This window comes from Haemaphysalis longicornis, unplaced genomic scaffold (genome assembly GCF_048455015.1).
Source record: "Haemaphysalis longicornis isolate Haplotype H1 unplaced genomic scaffold, Haemaphysalis longicornis Haplotype H1 scaffold_1, whole genome shotgun sequence".
Lineage (NCBI taxonomy): Eukaryota > Metazoa > Arthropoda > Arachnida > Ixodida > Ixodidae > Haemaphysalis > Haemaphysalis longicornis.
In genome coordinates this window covers 50,302,197-50,315,907 of record NW_027526203.1, presented here as the reverse complement: position 1 = coordinate 50,315,907, position 13,711 = coordinate 50,302,197, and the positions used below count along the sequence as shown (strand labels likewise).

The 13,711-nt window shown below is 47.8% G+C and overlaps 1 protein-coding gene across 1 annotated transcript; it reads right to left on the bottom strand.

The window, feature by feature from the left end:
• Positions 1-1,352: 1,352 nt before the first annotated feature.
• Positions 1,353-9,684, bottom strand: LOC144164028 (uncharacterized). Its single transcript, XM_077694636.1, has 3 exons — positions 9,364-9,684; positions 5,004-5,219; positions 1,353-1,566 (listed from the first exon to the last, which is right to left on the bottom strand). Exons 1-3 carry the CDS (start codon positions 9,421-9,423, stop codon positions 1,384-1,386), a joined length of 459 nt encoding a protein of 152 aa, XP_077550762.1. The 5' UTR covers positions 9,424-9,684; the 3' UTR covers positions 1,353-1,383.
• Positions 9,685-13,711: the final 4,027 nt, after the last annotated feature.

The following is a 13,711-nucleotide window of genomic DNA, read 5'->3' as shown; positions in this document are numbered from 1 at the left end:
TATTAACTTTATTACTGAATACGAGTATTCTCAGGAGCCGCTTTACGCTTCTTCCATTGACTCCGTAGGCCTGTTCTATTCAATTCCACAAAGCGAACTTTTTTGTGCTGTCCGTGAAAGCATCGATGACTTTGTGCTTGTTTTAACATTGACAATATTTTGGTATTTTAAGATTTTTTTTCTGTCCTCTGCTACATTTGCTTTTAACGACACACCTGTCCTCCAAAAAGAGGTAGGGTCTGTATCAGTTCATGTATCGCCCCAATTTTAAGTGATCTGTTTTTACCCTTTTGCGACGTATTTCCATGAGCCTTATTTCCAAGCACATTTCCATGTGCCTTGACACAGCATGTGGCGCTAAGATTTTAAATATCTTTAGATATGTAGCTGATTACTTAGTTTTTTTGAAGGATGTGCGGCCTGAGGATTGGGAAAAAAACAATTTTTGGGTGTTTTTAATTCATTTGGCAAACGGCTCAAATCCAGCACAGCACATTGCTGGGCAAGTTGGTGCTACGTCTTTTAAATAGAAAAACGGCACGTAAGAGACAGGACTAAGGCGCTCGTCCTGTCTCCTTAGTCTTAGTCCTGTCTTTGACGCACACGTTCCAGTGCAGAGCACTTTAGGGGCCCTGCTTGTCATCGCAGCTTGTCCAGGGTCATGGCGGCCATGGCTGTGATAGAGGAACTGTAGTCTTGGGTTAAAAAAAACACTGGATTTACCCAACATGAAAACAAAATCATAAGATGTTTCGCCACCTATGCGGGTGGCATCATAAGTAACAAAGTACTGATGATGCCACCCACGTAGGTAGCAAAACGTCTCATGATTTTGCTTCAAACGTTATACAAGTCCAGTGTTTTTCTAAACTCAAGAATAATGTCCCCTGGCTTTTGGAACATTTTTTCAGGGGCTTTAGTACACACCAATAGTGCGGGGAAACTCCCTGCACCTGGCAATGTGCTGGGCCAGTCACCAGAGAAGGGAATGGGACAAGTTTCTCTTTTCCGTCTGGCGTGTGGGGACTTTCTCCGCTAGGGGCAAACAGTCTTCTACTGAGCTACCTTGAATGCTTGCAGTAATTATGCTATGCGGACATCGGCCATGGTGACTTTCTGAACATAAACAACTTATCTGGATCAAACGTGGACAAAGAAAAATTGGAGTGCAGTTGACCGGGTTCTGGAAGGGCAGCAAACCTTGCCAGCAGGTGGCACGACACTCGCCCTTGTCGAGCCCAGCCATGCTGCCTGCAGCACGTCTGGACATGGGAAGCAGCCTGTGAAGCATTCCGGGCCGTGGAGAGGGGCCCGTACTTCACTGACTAGGCCAACTGACTAGCCTGTGTACCCAGAGCCGGGTGGTGACCAGCGCTTTATTGCTCATTTGATGACGGACGTCTGCTCCTGCACCTGGGGCTTCTTGTGGGAGCCGTCACAGTAGGGCCGGTTGGCCGTCTGCTTGCAGTTGCAGAACCACAGCACGCGGGTCTCCTCGGCCACGAAGCGGATGGGCTTGAGCGTGATCTTCAGGTGCGGGTTGCGGTGGCTCCCATCGCAGAAAGGCTGCACAACAAGAGTGAACGCTTGCACCCTTTTCTGCGCGCCCTCCCGGATGCCATTTGTTGTGGCTCAACTTTGATGTTCCACGGCAGCTGAGCACCCCCGCTTCTGTACAGTCTTACCCAGAGCTAGCGGCCACCTTGCTGAGTACCTGGCACCTTGCTTACTGAATGTACAATATAGTCTTTTCCACCCGAGGTGAGGCAGTGTGCATACTTGCTAGGCCTTTTATAATACACTAAAGCCTCGTTACAAGAGGCACTCAAGGGAGCCGGGAAACGTGTCTCTTGTAACCAAGGTCTCTTGTGCAATGTTGCTAACATGGCGAACATGAGAAACCAACCAAACCGTTTTCACCCAAATGTCTCTTATAACCAGATGTCCCTTGTAATGAAGTTTTACTGTACCTCGCTATAGTCCTTTTATTTACATGTGTGCATAAATCCATGCCCACTCAACCATACGTATGTATAGCAAAGCTAATTTCGATGTAACGGAGCCTGCGGCAGCAAAATTGCAGTAAATTTACCTGGAACAACAACTTCCACTGACAGAGGCACATTGTATCATGTGTGTCATTCAGGAAGACGATGCACGAAGTGGCTGAGCCAGAGCAAGCAGCCCTAGTTGCTTTATTTGGCTTTTTTATATAGCAGCATGCGCGGCAAAGGAACGGAGAGGGTAGCAGCTGGGACTTGTTATCCGCCTACCAGCCATGATAGCCAAGTGCAACACATCTTTTTCTTCACCAAAACAAAGCATGAAGTTAGGTTGACAGGAAGTGAAGTCAAGTGATCAAACGGAAACTTTCATCATATTGCAGTCTTTTTGGTTCGCTCTGCTGACAAGTTGATAAGTGGTGCTCGGCTGACGGCTGTATTTGGGATGGGATTTGCTTTTTTTTTTTTTTTTGCAAACCGCTTATAACAATTATCTCGGTCACAACGATGGGATTCCCCTGGCACTTGACTCGCCATGGTGAGTCAGTCGCTAAGGCGCTAAGCTGCCGAGCACAAGGATGCAGGTTAGGTTCCTGGCCGTGGCAGCCACTTTTTTGATGGAGGCGAAAAGCAAAAATGCCCACGTGTTCGAGATTTTGGCACATGTTAAAGATTCCCGGGTGGTCACAATTAATACACAGCCCTCTACTACGGTGCACCTCATCGCCTCTGAAGTGTCAGGACATTAAACCCCACAATCACTCAATCAATCCTTGGCAGTTGGATATTGTTACAAGTGGACTCGACTGTAGTTGTGTATTCTTCAAGTTCTTTGCAGAGCACAAGTTCTCTCTGATAAACGTTAATTTTTACAAAAGCCTCATTTCGTTCTTGAGTGCATAACAATATTGATACTGTGAGATGAACACACCCAAGCAGATTTTATGCCAGTTTGGCTTGTCCAAAGGCGAGCGTTTACAACAACTCCTTATCTGTGGCTCAGAGCTATTTGAAACAATCACCCGATGGCACACAGAGTTTGGCGACGCAGCCATGAACCCTGTGATTGAGACCATGTACTCGCAGCTTGCAGGTGATGGTTACGGAGCTCCCCTATTTTCGTTGCTTGCTGCTTTTCATTGCTTGCACGGAATGACGGGTTGCTGCAGCACTGATCGTTGCAGTGTTCTAAGCTACAAAGCATGTCGAATATGACTCGACACATTGCTGGCGCTAAGCGGGACAAGGACGAAGAACTACACGAACGAGTAAGGCGCGCACTACCAACTGGTTTTTTAATCACAACAAACACAACTCAGGAAAAATTCAGATGATGTGACAGGAGGAGGGGTTAATTATGCTGGATGAAAAGATGTACAATATTCGTCATTGCGCATGCATTGGCCTACAAACTGTCAAGTAATGCCATTTCCGTTGTCGTTAATGCAATTGATGGTGAACTGATGCAGGTTATTTTCTTTTCGAATAGCAAAGGCTTCCCATATCTCGCGGGTAAGCGTGTCAGTAGATCTAAAGAGGATCGTGGTGCATTCAAATTGTGCGGAGCAACGATGCCTGGTGCAGTGGGCAGCCAAGTGCCCTGGTGCTGAAACTTGCTTGCACAGATCTCTAAGCCTTTCACTAACACAGTGTCCAGATTGACCGACGTAGGCACTCCCGCACGACATAGGTATCCTGCAAACAATTTCAGAGCAGCAAGCGACAAGCGACAAATGCAGCAGAATGCGGCATTAAGCACGTGAGAAAGGGCATTTGTCGCTTGTCGCTTGCTGCTCTGCTAAAGCAGCAGAACCATGTCTAAAAGCAGCAGAACCATGTATTTAACTGAGACCAATCTCAAAATTATACTCTTTACAATCGGAAAGTACAGAAAAGCAAACCGAAGCACGAACGAAAGGCCGCTGCTCAAAACGTTGCACTTGAACAGCTACTGAAACACCAAGTCATTGAGAGTTGTGCCACATCACCTTCCAAACAATCAGTGCATGGTGAAAGGAATGAAAACGCTTCAGGAGGTGGGATGTGAAGTTTGGCTCTCATCCCCTTGGCGACGCTTGTCTGTCCTGAAATCTGCATGATGGTGGAAAGCACCACTGGAAATGAAAGAGCGGACAGCATTTGCAACCACTTGGCAAGGATTTACGTTGGGGACACAAAACCAAACATGAAGGATTGTGGACGAAATGCTCATCCATACAATGATTTTCTCACAGGCTGGAGCAAAAGCTGCGAAACCGGTTCTACCCGATGGTATATAGCAACCGTTGGTACAACTCAGCATCACCATTGGAGCCGCTAGGTGTGCCTGCACACTAAGAAAACAAAGAAAAAGAGAAAGAAGAACCTTCAATAATTCCAGAAAACGAACTACCGCACACAGAAATGTCCTGCTACCCATTGTACACCGACAATTTGGATCTGCAGTGGAACGTGCTGCGAGTCGAGAAGTGAAAAGACATAAGATTCTTCTCCACAGCAAACAGGCAGCATACACGTCTCAAGCTAGACATAATCACCAAAATGTCGCTGGGGCTGTACAAACATGATGACGACGAATGTGGACACCATGGTGACAGGTCTCACGACCTCAAGGAGAAGGAACAAGGTTTTGTTTAGCCACTGTCTGGCTCGGATCACAAGACTGATCGGCACAGGTGTCGTGAGGCACCAAAGAACAAAAGCTCTCCACGCTTGGAAACGACGTGTTCAAGCTGTGCTGCAGCGCACAGCTGCTACGAGGAGCCCACCAGCCGCCTATGCTGTCGGACCAACTGATCGGGCCAGCATGGTCACAAAAGGAACACGCTTGAAGGATTACGCCGGAACGCGGGAAAGCTGGCCAGCAAGTTTAGGGTGCAGTGCAGCACTTGTACCCAATTAGGGTAGATACTCCTGGGTATGCGCCCATCCACATTAGCACTGCCAATAAATCACTCATCCCCGTTTCGGGCAGCCATGGCCCTGGTCTCCCTTGTGCACCTGGGTGTGGCTGAATCCGCAGGAGCACCAGTGGTAGACGCGTCCCTTCCGACACTCGAACCGGAATGGCTTCTTGTCGTAGATGCGGCCCGTGCCCGGCTGACGGTAGGCCGTATGGTAGGCACTCTCGGGCCGTGGCTGCAGCTCCGGGAATGGTTCCGCTGCGGAAGTTGACGTGCCCCGACAGCCTGGCAAGATGGCCCGAAGGCTACCCATCTGCATGCAGAGAGGTTTGTGTTGCATGGAATGTGTACTCACTTCCTGCAAGAGCCTGACCAAAACTTACAGTATTGATCAATAACAAAAATAACTGTGCGCCCAGCTGATATGCTACGCTGAGACATCCAAGTCAGTCATCTTGGCAAATAAACTAGCAATAAACTAGGCCAGCTAGCAGCCATATCAGTCAATCAAGAAAGACAGTGGTTTCGGTGCGACTACACTGGTCTGCAGAGCAGAGTCGCAGGTGTTCATGCTAACTTATCTGATCTGGAGTTCCCTCTTATGGAGCACTTAACCAGGACGCCATTCAGAAGTCACTGCGTCCAGGTGGCACATTTGACAAACCTGGCTGCACGGACCACCTACGAGTTAGCTAAGAACATTGCTTTTATTCTCTGCAGCACCTGCTAATACAGTGACGCTGTTAGGTCTAAGTGGCACAGGGCTAGAGCCGTGGCTTTTCACACCAACGGCCTGAGTTTGAGCCCTATCATTTTTTCCACAAAGACCAGAAATTTTTTTCCCGGAACGTCTTCTCTTATGTCAATTCTACGCACTCCTTTCGAAAATAAGTATAGTTGCGTATCTTTTAGGTTGGTTTAACCCACCAACCTGTTAATTCGTTTGGCGATTCTTCTAGTACGGTGCAAAAAAGAGGCACACGTGGGGTGCGTCTAGGCGAGCAGGTTTGTCAAATGCAGGCCCGGGTGGTGTTTTTAACTTTTACACTACGCTGTTATCCCTCATGATTACGAAGGGAGCATAGCGGGCGCTTGACACATACAACAATATTGATTGGGTCAACTATGTTAGCCACGCATGCACCCTTTGTAATGGAGAGATGGCAATGATTTGTCCACACTGGCAGGACAGAACATGCGGTCCAGCTTATGGCAATAAGACACGGCCCCGTGCCCACTGCTTTGAAGCTTTGGACTGGTAACCCACTGGCAATCGCTCACTCTCGTTCATGAGCACAGTGGCTGACCATAGGCATTGTGATCCCTCGTTCTGCAGCAAGTGTTGAAATCTAGAGCCTCATTTCAAACATCCTAACCCAATTAAAACTTGCGAGACTGCAGTTAGCCCTACACAAAAAGATATTGTGGTGATGCAAGGCAGGGCTTTCAGGTGTACTGCCAAGAGCGCAAGTTATCTTTGAGAGCAGTGCTGTTAACAAGCGTTCAGTTGTTTGGGACGTGCGTTGTTCACTCGCCCGGCGCTGCTGAGAAGCGCGTTTCAACATTGGTGACCTGGAATACTGCTGCAGCTACTGGGGTGTTGCACCAACGGCATGGTGACTTCAACAACCACAACAGACTCCCCCCGACAGTCTCATCAGCCGACGGTAAGCTGCCCCCTTTAGGACTGTGGACCCCGAACTCTGGTTCATATATGTTCAATCGCAGTTCACAGCACGACACACCTCAGCAGACCTTACAAAGTACCACTACGTAGTAAGCAGTCTCCCGCCCACCACAGCGAGTGAAATAAGGGATCTTTTATTGGCACCGCCTGCTCAAAATGCATATGCAACACGGAAAGAAACGTTAAGTAAAAAAACTACACTAACTGACACAACCACAAAAAGGAAAGTACATAAGGACAGGCACCTGTCCTTGTGTACTATAACGAGCAATATGAAAGGGAACATAGGAACGCGTAGAAAACACCCTCAGACCCAGTTTTGAGTGATACGTAGCGGCCGCCGTCGGAAACAAAGTGGAAAGGGGGACGCTGTTCTAACAACTGTTCCCATTCCCGCCGTGCGTCTTATCGGCTTTTGGACGATACTGACTATATTATCGGCGAAATGACGTAAGCGGCTGCCTTTTAGAAATGCCAACGTGGTGGGAGTGCCAACAATTAGTGAAAGAGCGTCCTCCTTCCCCCCTCTGTTTTTCACAGCGCCATCCGCGTATCGCTTTGAGTCTGTTTCGAGGCTAATTGTCACGAGTTCCTGTGTTCCCTTTCGTATTGCTCATAATAGTACATCCACATGCACCGCACATTCACGACAACAGGGACGAAAAGATCCGACGATGACCTCGAGGTGTACACATGTGCGGTGCACTAGATATCCCTTTCATTACTTATTAGCAAGCATATCGCTGCTCACAGAAAGGAGCTGTCCAGCACACTCACTGCAACCATTTCTGCAATCCACACATCCACAATGCCCTCCCAGGCCCATCATCTGTAATGAGTGGAAATGTACAGCAGTGAGCACGCTTAGGGTGGATACAGTAGTGCGTGGCAGCCTACTGAGGGGGCATCGCACATGTGCAGTGCATGTTGGGCAAGATTATGCTTTCACCGCACGCACCACATCATGGCAGCGTCTGCCACTGTATGTATGAGGAACTCGTTCACCAGCACAATGCAAGAGGAGCATAATGCATTGATCCAAAATGCATCCATTGTTCTTTAAAGTTTGAACTCTTCTGGTAAAATTTCACTCTGTGCACGCAGAATAAGGGCGTACCGTTGTTCCCTTGGCTCATGTTGCCGTTAGGTCAGCCGCAGTTCTGCATCCTGTACCAAGACTGCTATATTTTGTATGGAGTACTGCCGCCACATAGTAATCTTCAAACCAGAAAACTGACACTAAACGTATATGCCAGCCAAAGCATTACGCGAGCGCGTGAAGCACTACAAAGGTGAAATGGCTGCTGTATTTGCATCTGAAACTAAGAGAACACACATGAACAACGCTTATCGCAGACAAACCCTACACCCGAAAGGAGCCATACACTACTACCTCGATTTTACTTATGGCGGGACAAAAATCTTTGTTTAGCATTGTTGTCGTTAGTGACAATGCACGTGGTGAAAGAAAACATGCCCTGCACGTGCGCAATGTTTCATGGAGCCACAGAAAGGTGCCGTAACAACACCATTGGCTGCCATGTGCTCCCGTGTTCACCACATGTGCCTACTGCAATGACATGGAAGTTCAACACAAAGAAGTAAAATCTTTAATACGTCCACAGTTTTCTCGTCGAACTTCTGCATGGCAGCATTACAACTTTGTAAAAGATGTATCTAGTGTTACACCCAAACATAACTCTAATCATCGCTAACACTGCATTCAGGCATAGCTACTGCCACAGTTATGCCCGATAATCTGAGGTTATTGAGAGCAATTGATCATTACCTTCACTCACTACTCAGTGAGTGGAAGCAGTTTGGCATGTTGGGTAAAAATCCGAACAGACTGCGCTCACTGCGAGTTGTAAAGCTGATGTGAGCTCTGGATGTAACTGCAATCATCACCAAAGTTACGTCCAGACGCAGCCATCACTAGTCAGGTCCAATCATGTGTAATCATACATAATAATTATCTGCAGTGAGCGGAAGCGGTTGGGTAACAATCAAGACGGACTGCTCTCACCGCAAGATGTGAAGCCGGCGTGCACTGGGATGGAGCGCCTCGACGTAACAATAGCACAGCCCTTTGTAAAAGGGTTTTACTTTGAGCTAAAACTCACTCACTGTGCAACGGGGCAGAACAAAGATGCAAACTACACAATGCACAGCATCCCATACTCGCTGCTGCAGTCATGGGGCCTATTATTGCAACGTGTCGCGCTAGAGTGGTTACTTCTCCGCTCCAGCACGGCACAAAGCGCACTGTGTGCGAGCATAGTGCTCGCTGATCATGACACTTGCTACGGTCACATTTTCGCGCCGGTTTTCGCAAATAATGTCATGCTGGACAGTGTGGCATTCTACAGGCGCTTCGAAAGACAGTAGCGTATGCGCGGAGCTTTAAGACCCCGACGGCTAGACGACGTGGTTTGCACCTCCTCCTAGCCCCACTGTGCCAAAGCCAAACCTCGAACGATAGCCACTTCGGTACTTAATCCCTCGGTAGTATCCCCCAAAGAGCAACAATTGGCACTGGCTGCAATGAAGGAATGCCAGCCTCCACAGTATGTTGCCACATCTCCAAGGTGGTCTCGTGCAACACCGAGGCCCAGCAGCGCCTTTGCTGCACGTATCTACCGGGCAGGAGATACTAGAAACACTGGAATCTTACTGCAGGGCATCAGTGCAGGCAGCTGAGTCTCCCTTGTTGGTATTTGATCCCCACGTTTCCGCATATGCCGATAAGTGTGCACTTGCGACCACTCACCCGTGCTAACAAGGCGACGGTGCGATTAAAGGCATGCACGCATCCCCGGACCAACTTCATGGCAACTGAAGAACTGGGCCGCAAGCCGAGGTCAGGAAGGATGGGCTCGCATTCACCTCGATTTACCACTATATTCTAGTTCATTGTACTACCACCAACCTCCGCTATAGATACGGCGCCGGTTACGGTTACAACAGCACCGTGTCACAGTCAACTAACCAGTTGTAACCCTGCAACTGTAATCGTGGTGACCGCGTGGAGATCCGATCCGAGGAACTCTACGGGGCACGGGCGCACGGGTGTCCCTATTCGCACGCCCCGTGGGAACAATTTTTATTTTTAGTTCGCACGCCGCGTGCCAACAAAAACTAAAAATTGTTCGCACGCCTTTGAGCCTTCGCCCGCTTCGCCTGCTTCGCGACCAGCGCGGCTTGCGCTGTCCCTTTCGAATCACTTGGGGGCGGTATTCTCGTAACTGTCCCTTTTGAAAACGTCCCTTTTGAGCCCCTTTCATCGTGACGTACTTCCGGTTAGGCAGACCGATCATAATGGCCGTGTGGTCTACCGTATCAAAGGCCCCCTAGTAGCACAAATTGTTGCCGCAACGTTTCTGCCGTGTTGCCAATGTTGTGTAACGTTAGGCAACGTTACACAACGTGGTGACAATGTTGCCGAATGTGGGCCAACATTGGACACATTCAGCAACATTCCCCCAACGTTTACAAACAACGTATAGGCAACGTTGCCCGTATGCACATTTTTCACGTTGCAGCAATGTTGCCAAATGTGGGCCAACGTTGGAGACATTCAACAACATGCACGCAACGTTTACAAACAATGTATAGGCAATGTTGCCCGTATGCACGTTTTTTCACGTTACAGCAATGTTGCCAAATGTGGGCCAACTTTGGAGACATTCAACAACATGCACGCAACGTTTACAAACAACGGATGCGCAACGTTGCCCGTTTGCATATTTTTTCACGTTTCAGCAATGTTGCCAAATGTGGGCCAACGTTGGACCCATTCAAAAACATTCATGCAACGTTTACAAACAACGGATGGGCAACGTTGCCCGTATGCACGTGTTTTCACGTTCCAGCAATGTTGCCAAATGTGGGCCAAAGTAAAATCAGTGTTGGACGCATCCAACAACATTCACGCAACGTTTAACGCATAGGCAATGTTGCCCACATGCACATTTTCTTGCGTTGCAGCAATGTTGCCAAATGTGGGCCAACGTTGGATACATTCATGTAACGTTTAAAAACAACGCATGAGAAACTGCCATTTACACGCTTTTTTCGCGTTGCAGCAATGTTGCCGAATGTTGGCAAATGTCATATTTATGATGATAAACGATTTCACGTGGAGTTACATAAGCTGCCTAAAAATTCAAATGATCCCGTACAGCACACTTGAATGTTTGCGATATAGTTACAGGATGCGTTAATTTCGGGAGTGTGGTTAAAAGTGATCAACGCGTACGTACAGTTTCTACATATTTAGCAATGCTCACGAAAAACCTTCAAATTAACATTGTCTGTGTACATGTTTATCTAGGTTGCCGCAATATTGAGGAATGTTGAATGTATAGCAGCTTTCCATTTATTTATTATGTGAAACACCACACTAACCCATGTTTTGGAGAAATTACGTCGCCTATAAAAGTTCAAATGGTTATGCCCAATGGACGTCTTAGCCACAGTTCACTGCAACGTTTTTAGATTAGGTTGGTTTAGAAAATGTTGGTTCACTGTACCATCGCCTCGTGTACTTTAATTACTGTACTTTAGCTGCATATAATACGGCACTTACACGCACACGCACGCACATAAATGAAATCCCCATCGTCAGCCTGTCTGCAGGACGAGGGCCTCACCCATGCAGGAAAGAAAAGTATTCTTTCCTCCTTGCACGGCACTTGCTTCGCGCCATCTCCGCGACCCCGACCTGCCCCGACATACAACCTCCCCCCCCCCCCCCCCCTCCCTCCTCGCCCGCTCCATCGCAATTGGAAAAAACGTGGCCGAGCTTTCTCTTCTCGCGCAAACCCTGCCGCAGCCCAAAACGAAGAATCTGACGCCCCCGCGCCGGCTCCCTCCTTCGCCCTGAGCACGGCTTTTGAAGCTCCTTTCATGGCGGCCGAGCTGGTGCGGGTCATTCAAAATGCAAAAAGGAAAAGTGCGCCCGTAGCCGAGAGGCAGCACTCGCGCCTTCTTGACTTTGCAACTTCCACTTGTCTTCCGGCACCCTCCCTGCTCAATTTGGCCTCCAACTTGTCCCTCCGATCCTAAAAAAGAACAAATCTCCCAAACTTTTCTCCTCTTTTCGTCCTATTTCATTCACGAGCGTTGCCTCCAAAATTCTCGAATCCATGGCGCTCGCACGCCTCGAATTACAAGTATGCACGAATCTGCAACTTGAACCCTGGGCCACAGACGGGTTTTCCTCGCCAGCGCAGTGCCATTGGATTCAATTGCCGACCTTGTCTCTGCACTAGAAAACGCGAAGGCTACCAAAAACCGTGGCCTTTGTCGTCCTTTTGAACATTCGCAAAGCCTTCGACCGCTTACGCCACGAGGCTATTCACGATGCATTAAAACGCTGCAAAATTACTCGGCCGTCACCCTCATCTCCCCCGACGTTACAAGACTGGACGAGGCCCGCCACTCCACCGCGCAAGAACCAAACAAGCAATACCCATACGCGTGGGTTGCATCATGCAATGCACCCGCTCGCATCCCAAGCATCAAATTTGGGTGACAAGAATCCTGCCTACTCAGCAGGCTCCGTAACTGGCTCCGTACTGCAGCCTCCGTACCAGTGCTCACCTACAACTGAATGAGAAAATCAACAGTCCCACTTGTTCTTCATCCACATAAATCAAGCAGCCTAAAATATAGAATCCAATTCGCGAATCAAACATAAAGGCAAACCAGATTTCGCTCAAATTCCAAATCAAATAACTACCCGCTCTTCATTTAAAATATGAGTTACAAACAGGCCAGAAAATATTTTGGAGCTGGAAAGACGGGGATGAGGGGAGGTTTGAACTAAGACACACTTTGTGTGGCTGGGGCCCCTATATGTACACCACGCTATGAATGCGAATTCTCAGTGTAAGGAAAAGTGTAAATTTGTGGACGTCCTAGTGATATCGCGTAATGATGTTATAACACACTTGCAGTGACATCGCATAGATGTCCACAAGCAGATGATCTTGGGTGAAACATATTGTATGGACATCACATGAATGTCCTGAAATGACATTGGATATTGTGACCATTTGTGGATATCCTATGGACTTTCGTGGTTTGCTGGGTTCAGAGGCAGACCGCAAAAACCCTACATCGATGTGTGATCATTTAGAAACACAGCTCTCGAAAAACTGCAGAAATGCATGTGGAGAAGTGTCACGCTGAGCGTGTAGATTCCCCCATGAAATCTTAAAGGAACCGTGAACGTTTGAACGTTTCTCAAAACGAAAGAAACGCGTGGTGCCGGTCCGACGGATGGCGTAGCCAAACTCGGCGGCAGATCCGTTTATTTTAGTCCCTGATTTGTTGGATGATCACACAATATTATCTTAGAGTGGATGCAGCCTCGAATAAAATAATACCGCCATTCCGCGCATCGTGCGTTACAAGCCAGGTGCTGCACCGTTCTAAGACGGTCATTTTTTTCAAGATGGCCGCCGGCTGTTCCATGAATGAAATTCGTTTTTATTTCATTTTTTAGTAAGCGGGTAAATCTCATCGCCGTTCTTGGTGTTAATGAAAATATACCACAAATATGGCACCTTCGATTGAAGGTTGAGCGCGAACAAAATATTTTTTTGTTCAGGAAAAACTTACAAAAACACTCATTTATTGCTGTATCATTTTGTAAAGCTAAAAAAATACACTAACAGGCTTCGTTTACGTTGGAGAACAGAATTTTAACAGGTCAGGCAGGCAGATTCCCGATCATAGCCAATACTTTCTAGCCTCACTAAGTTATCAGTGTCGTGCGTGAGCTCGCGTCATCCGCAAATTCCCCCGCAATGATCGTGTTGGCAGTGGCATTTCTTTGTGTTGCACATGGGCCCGCGGCGATTTCCTCCACGTGTAAGAAATCGAACTTCTATTATTAGTCACGCAGGCGTAATTATTATAATCATCGAAAAACTACGTCCAATAAATATAAATACAGTAGTCACTCGTTATAACGAAATCGCTTTATTCGAAATATCGCTTCATTCGAAATTTATTCTGGTCCCAACCCAAACGGATGCATTTTAGGCCGCATTACTCGAACCGCCAGAAGAGCTAATTCCAACATGGCGGGTGTGGGTTAAGTGGCGAGC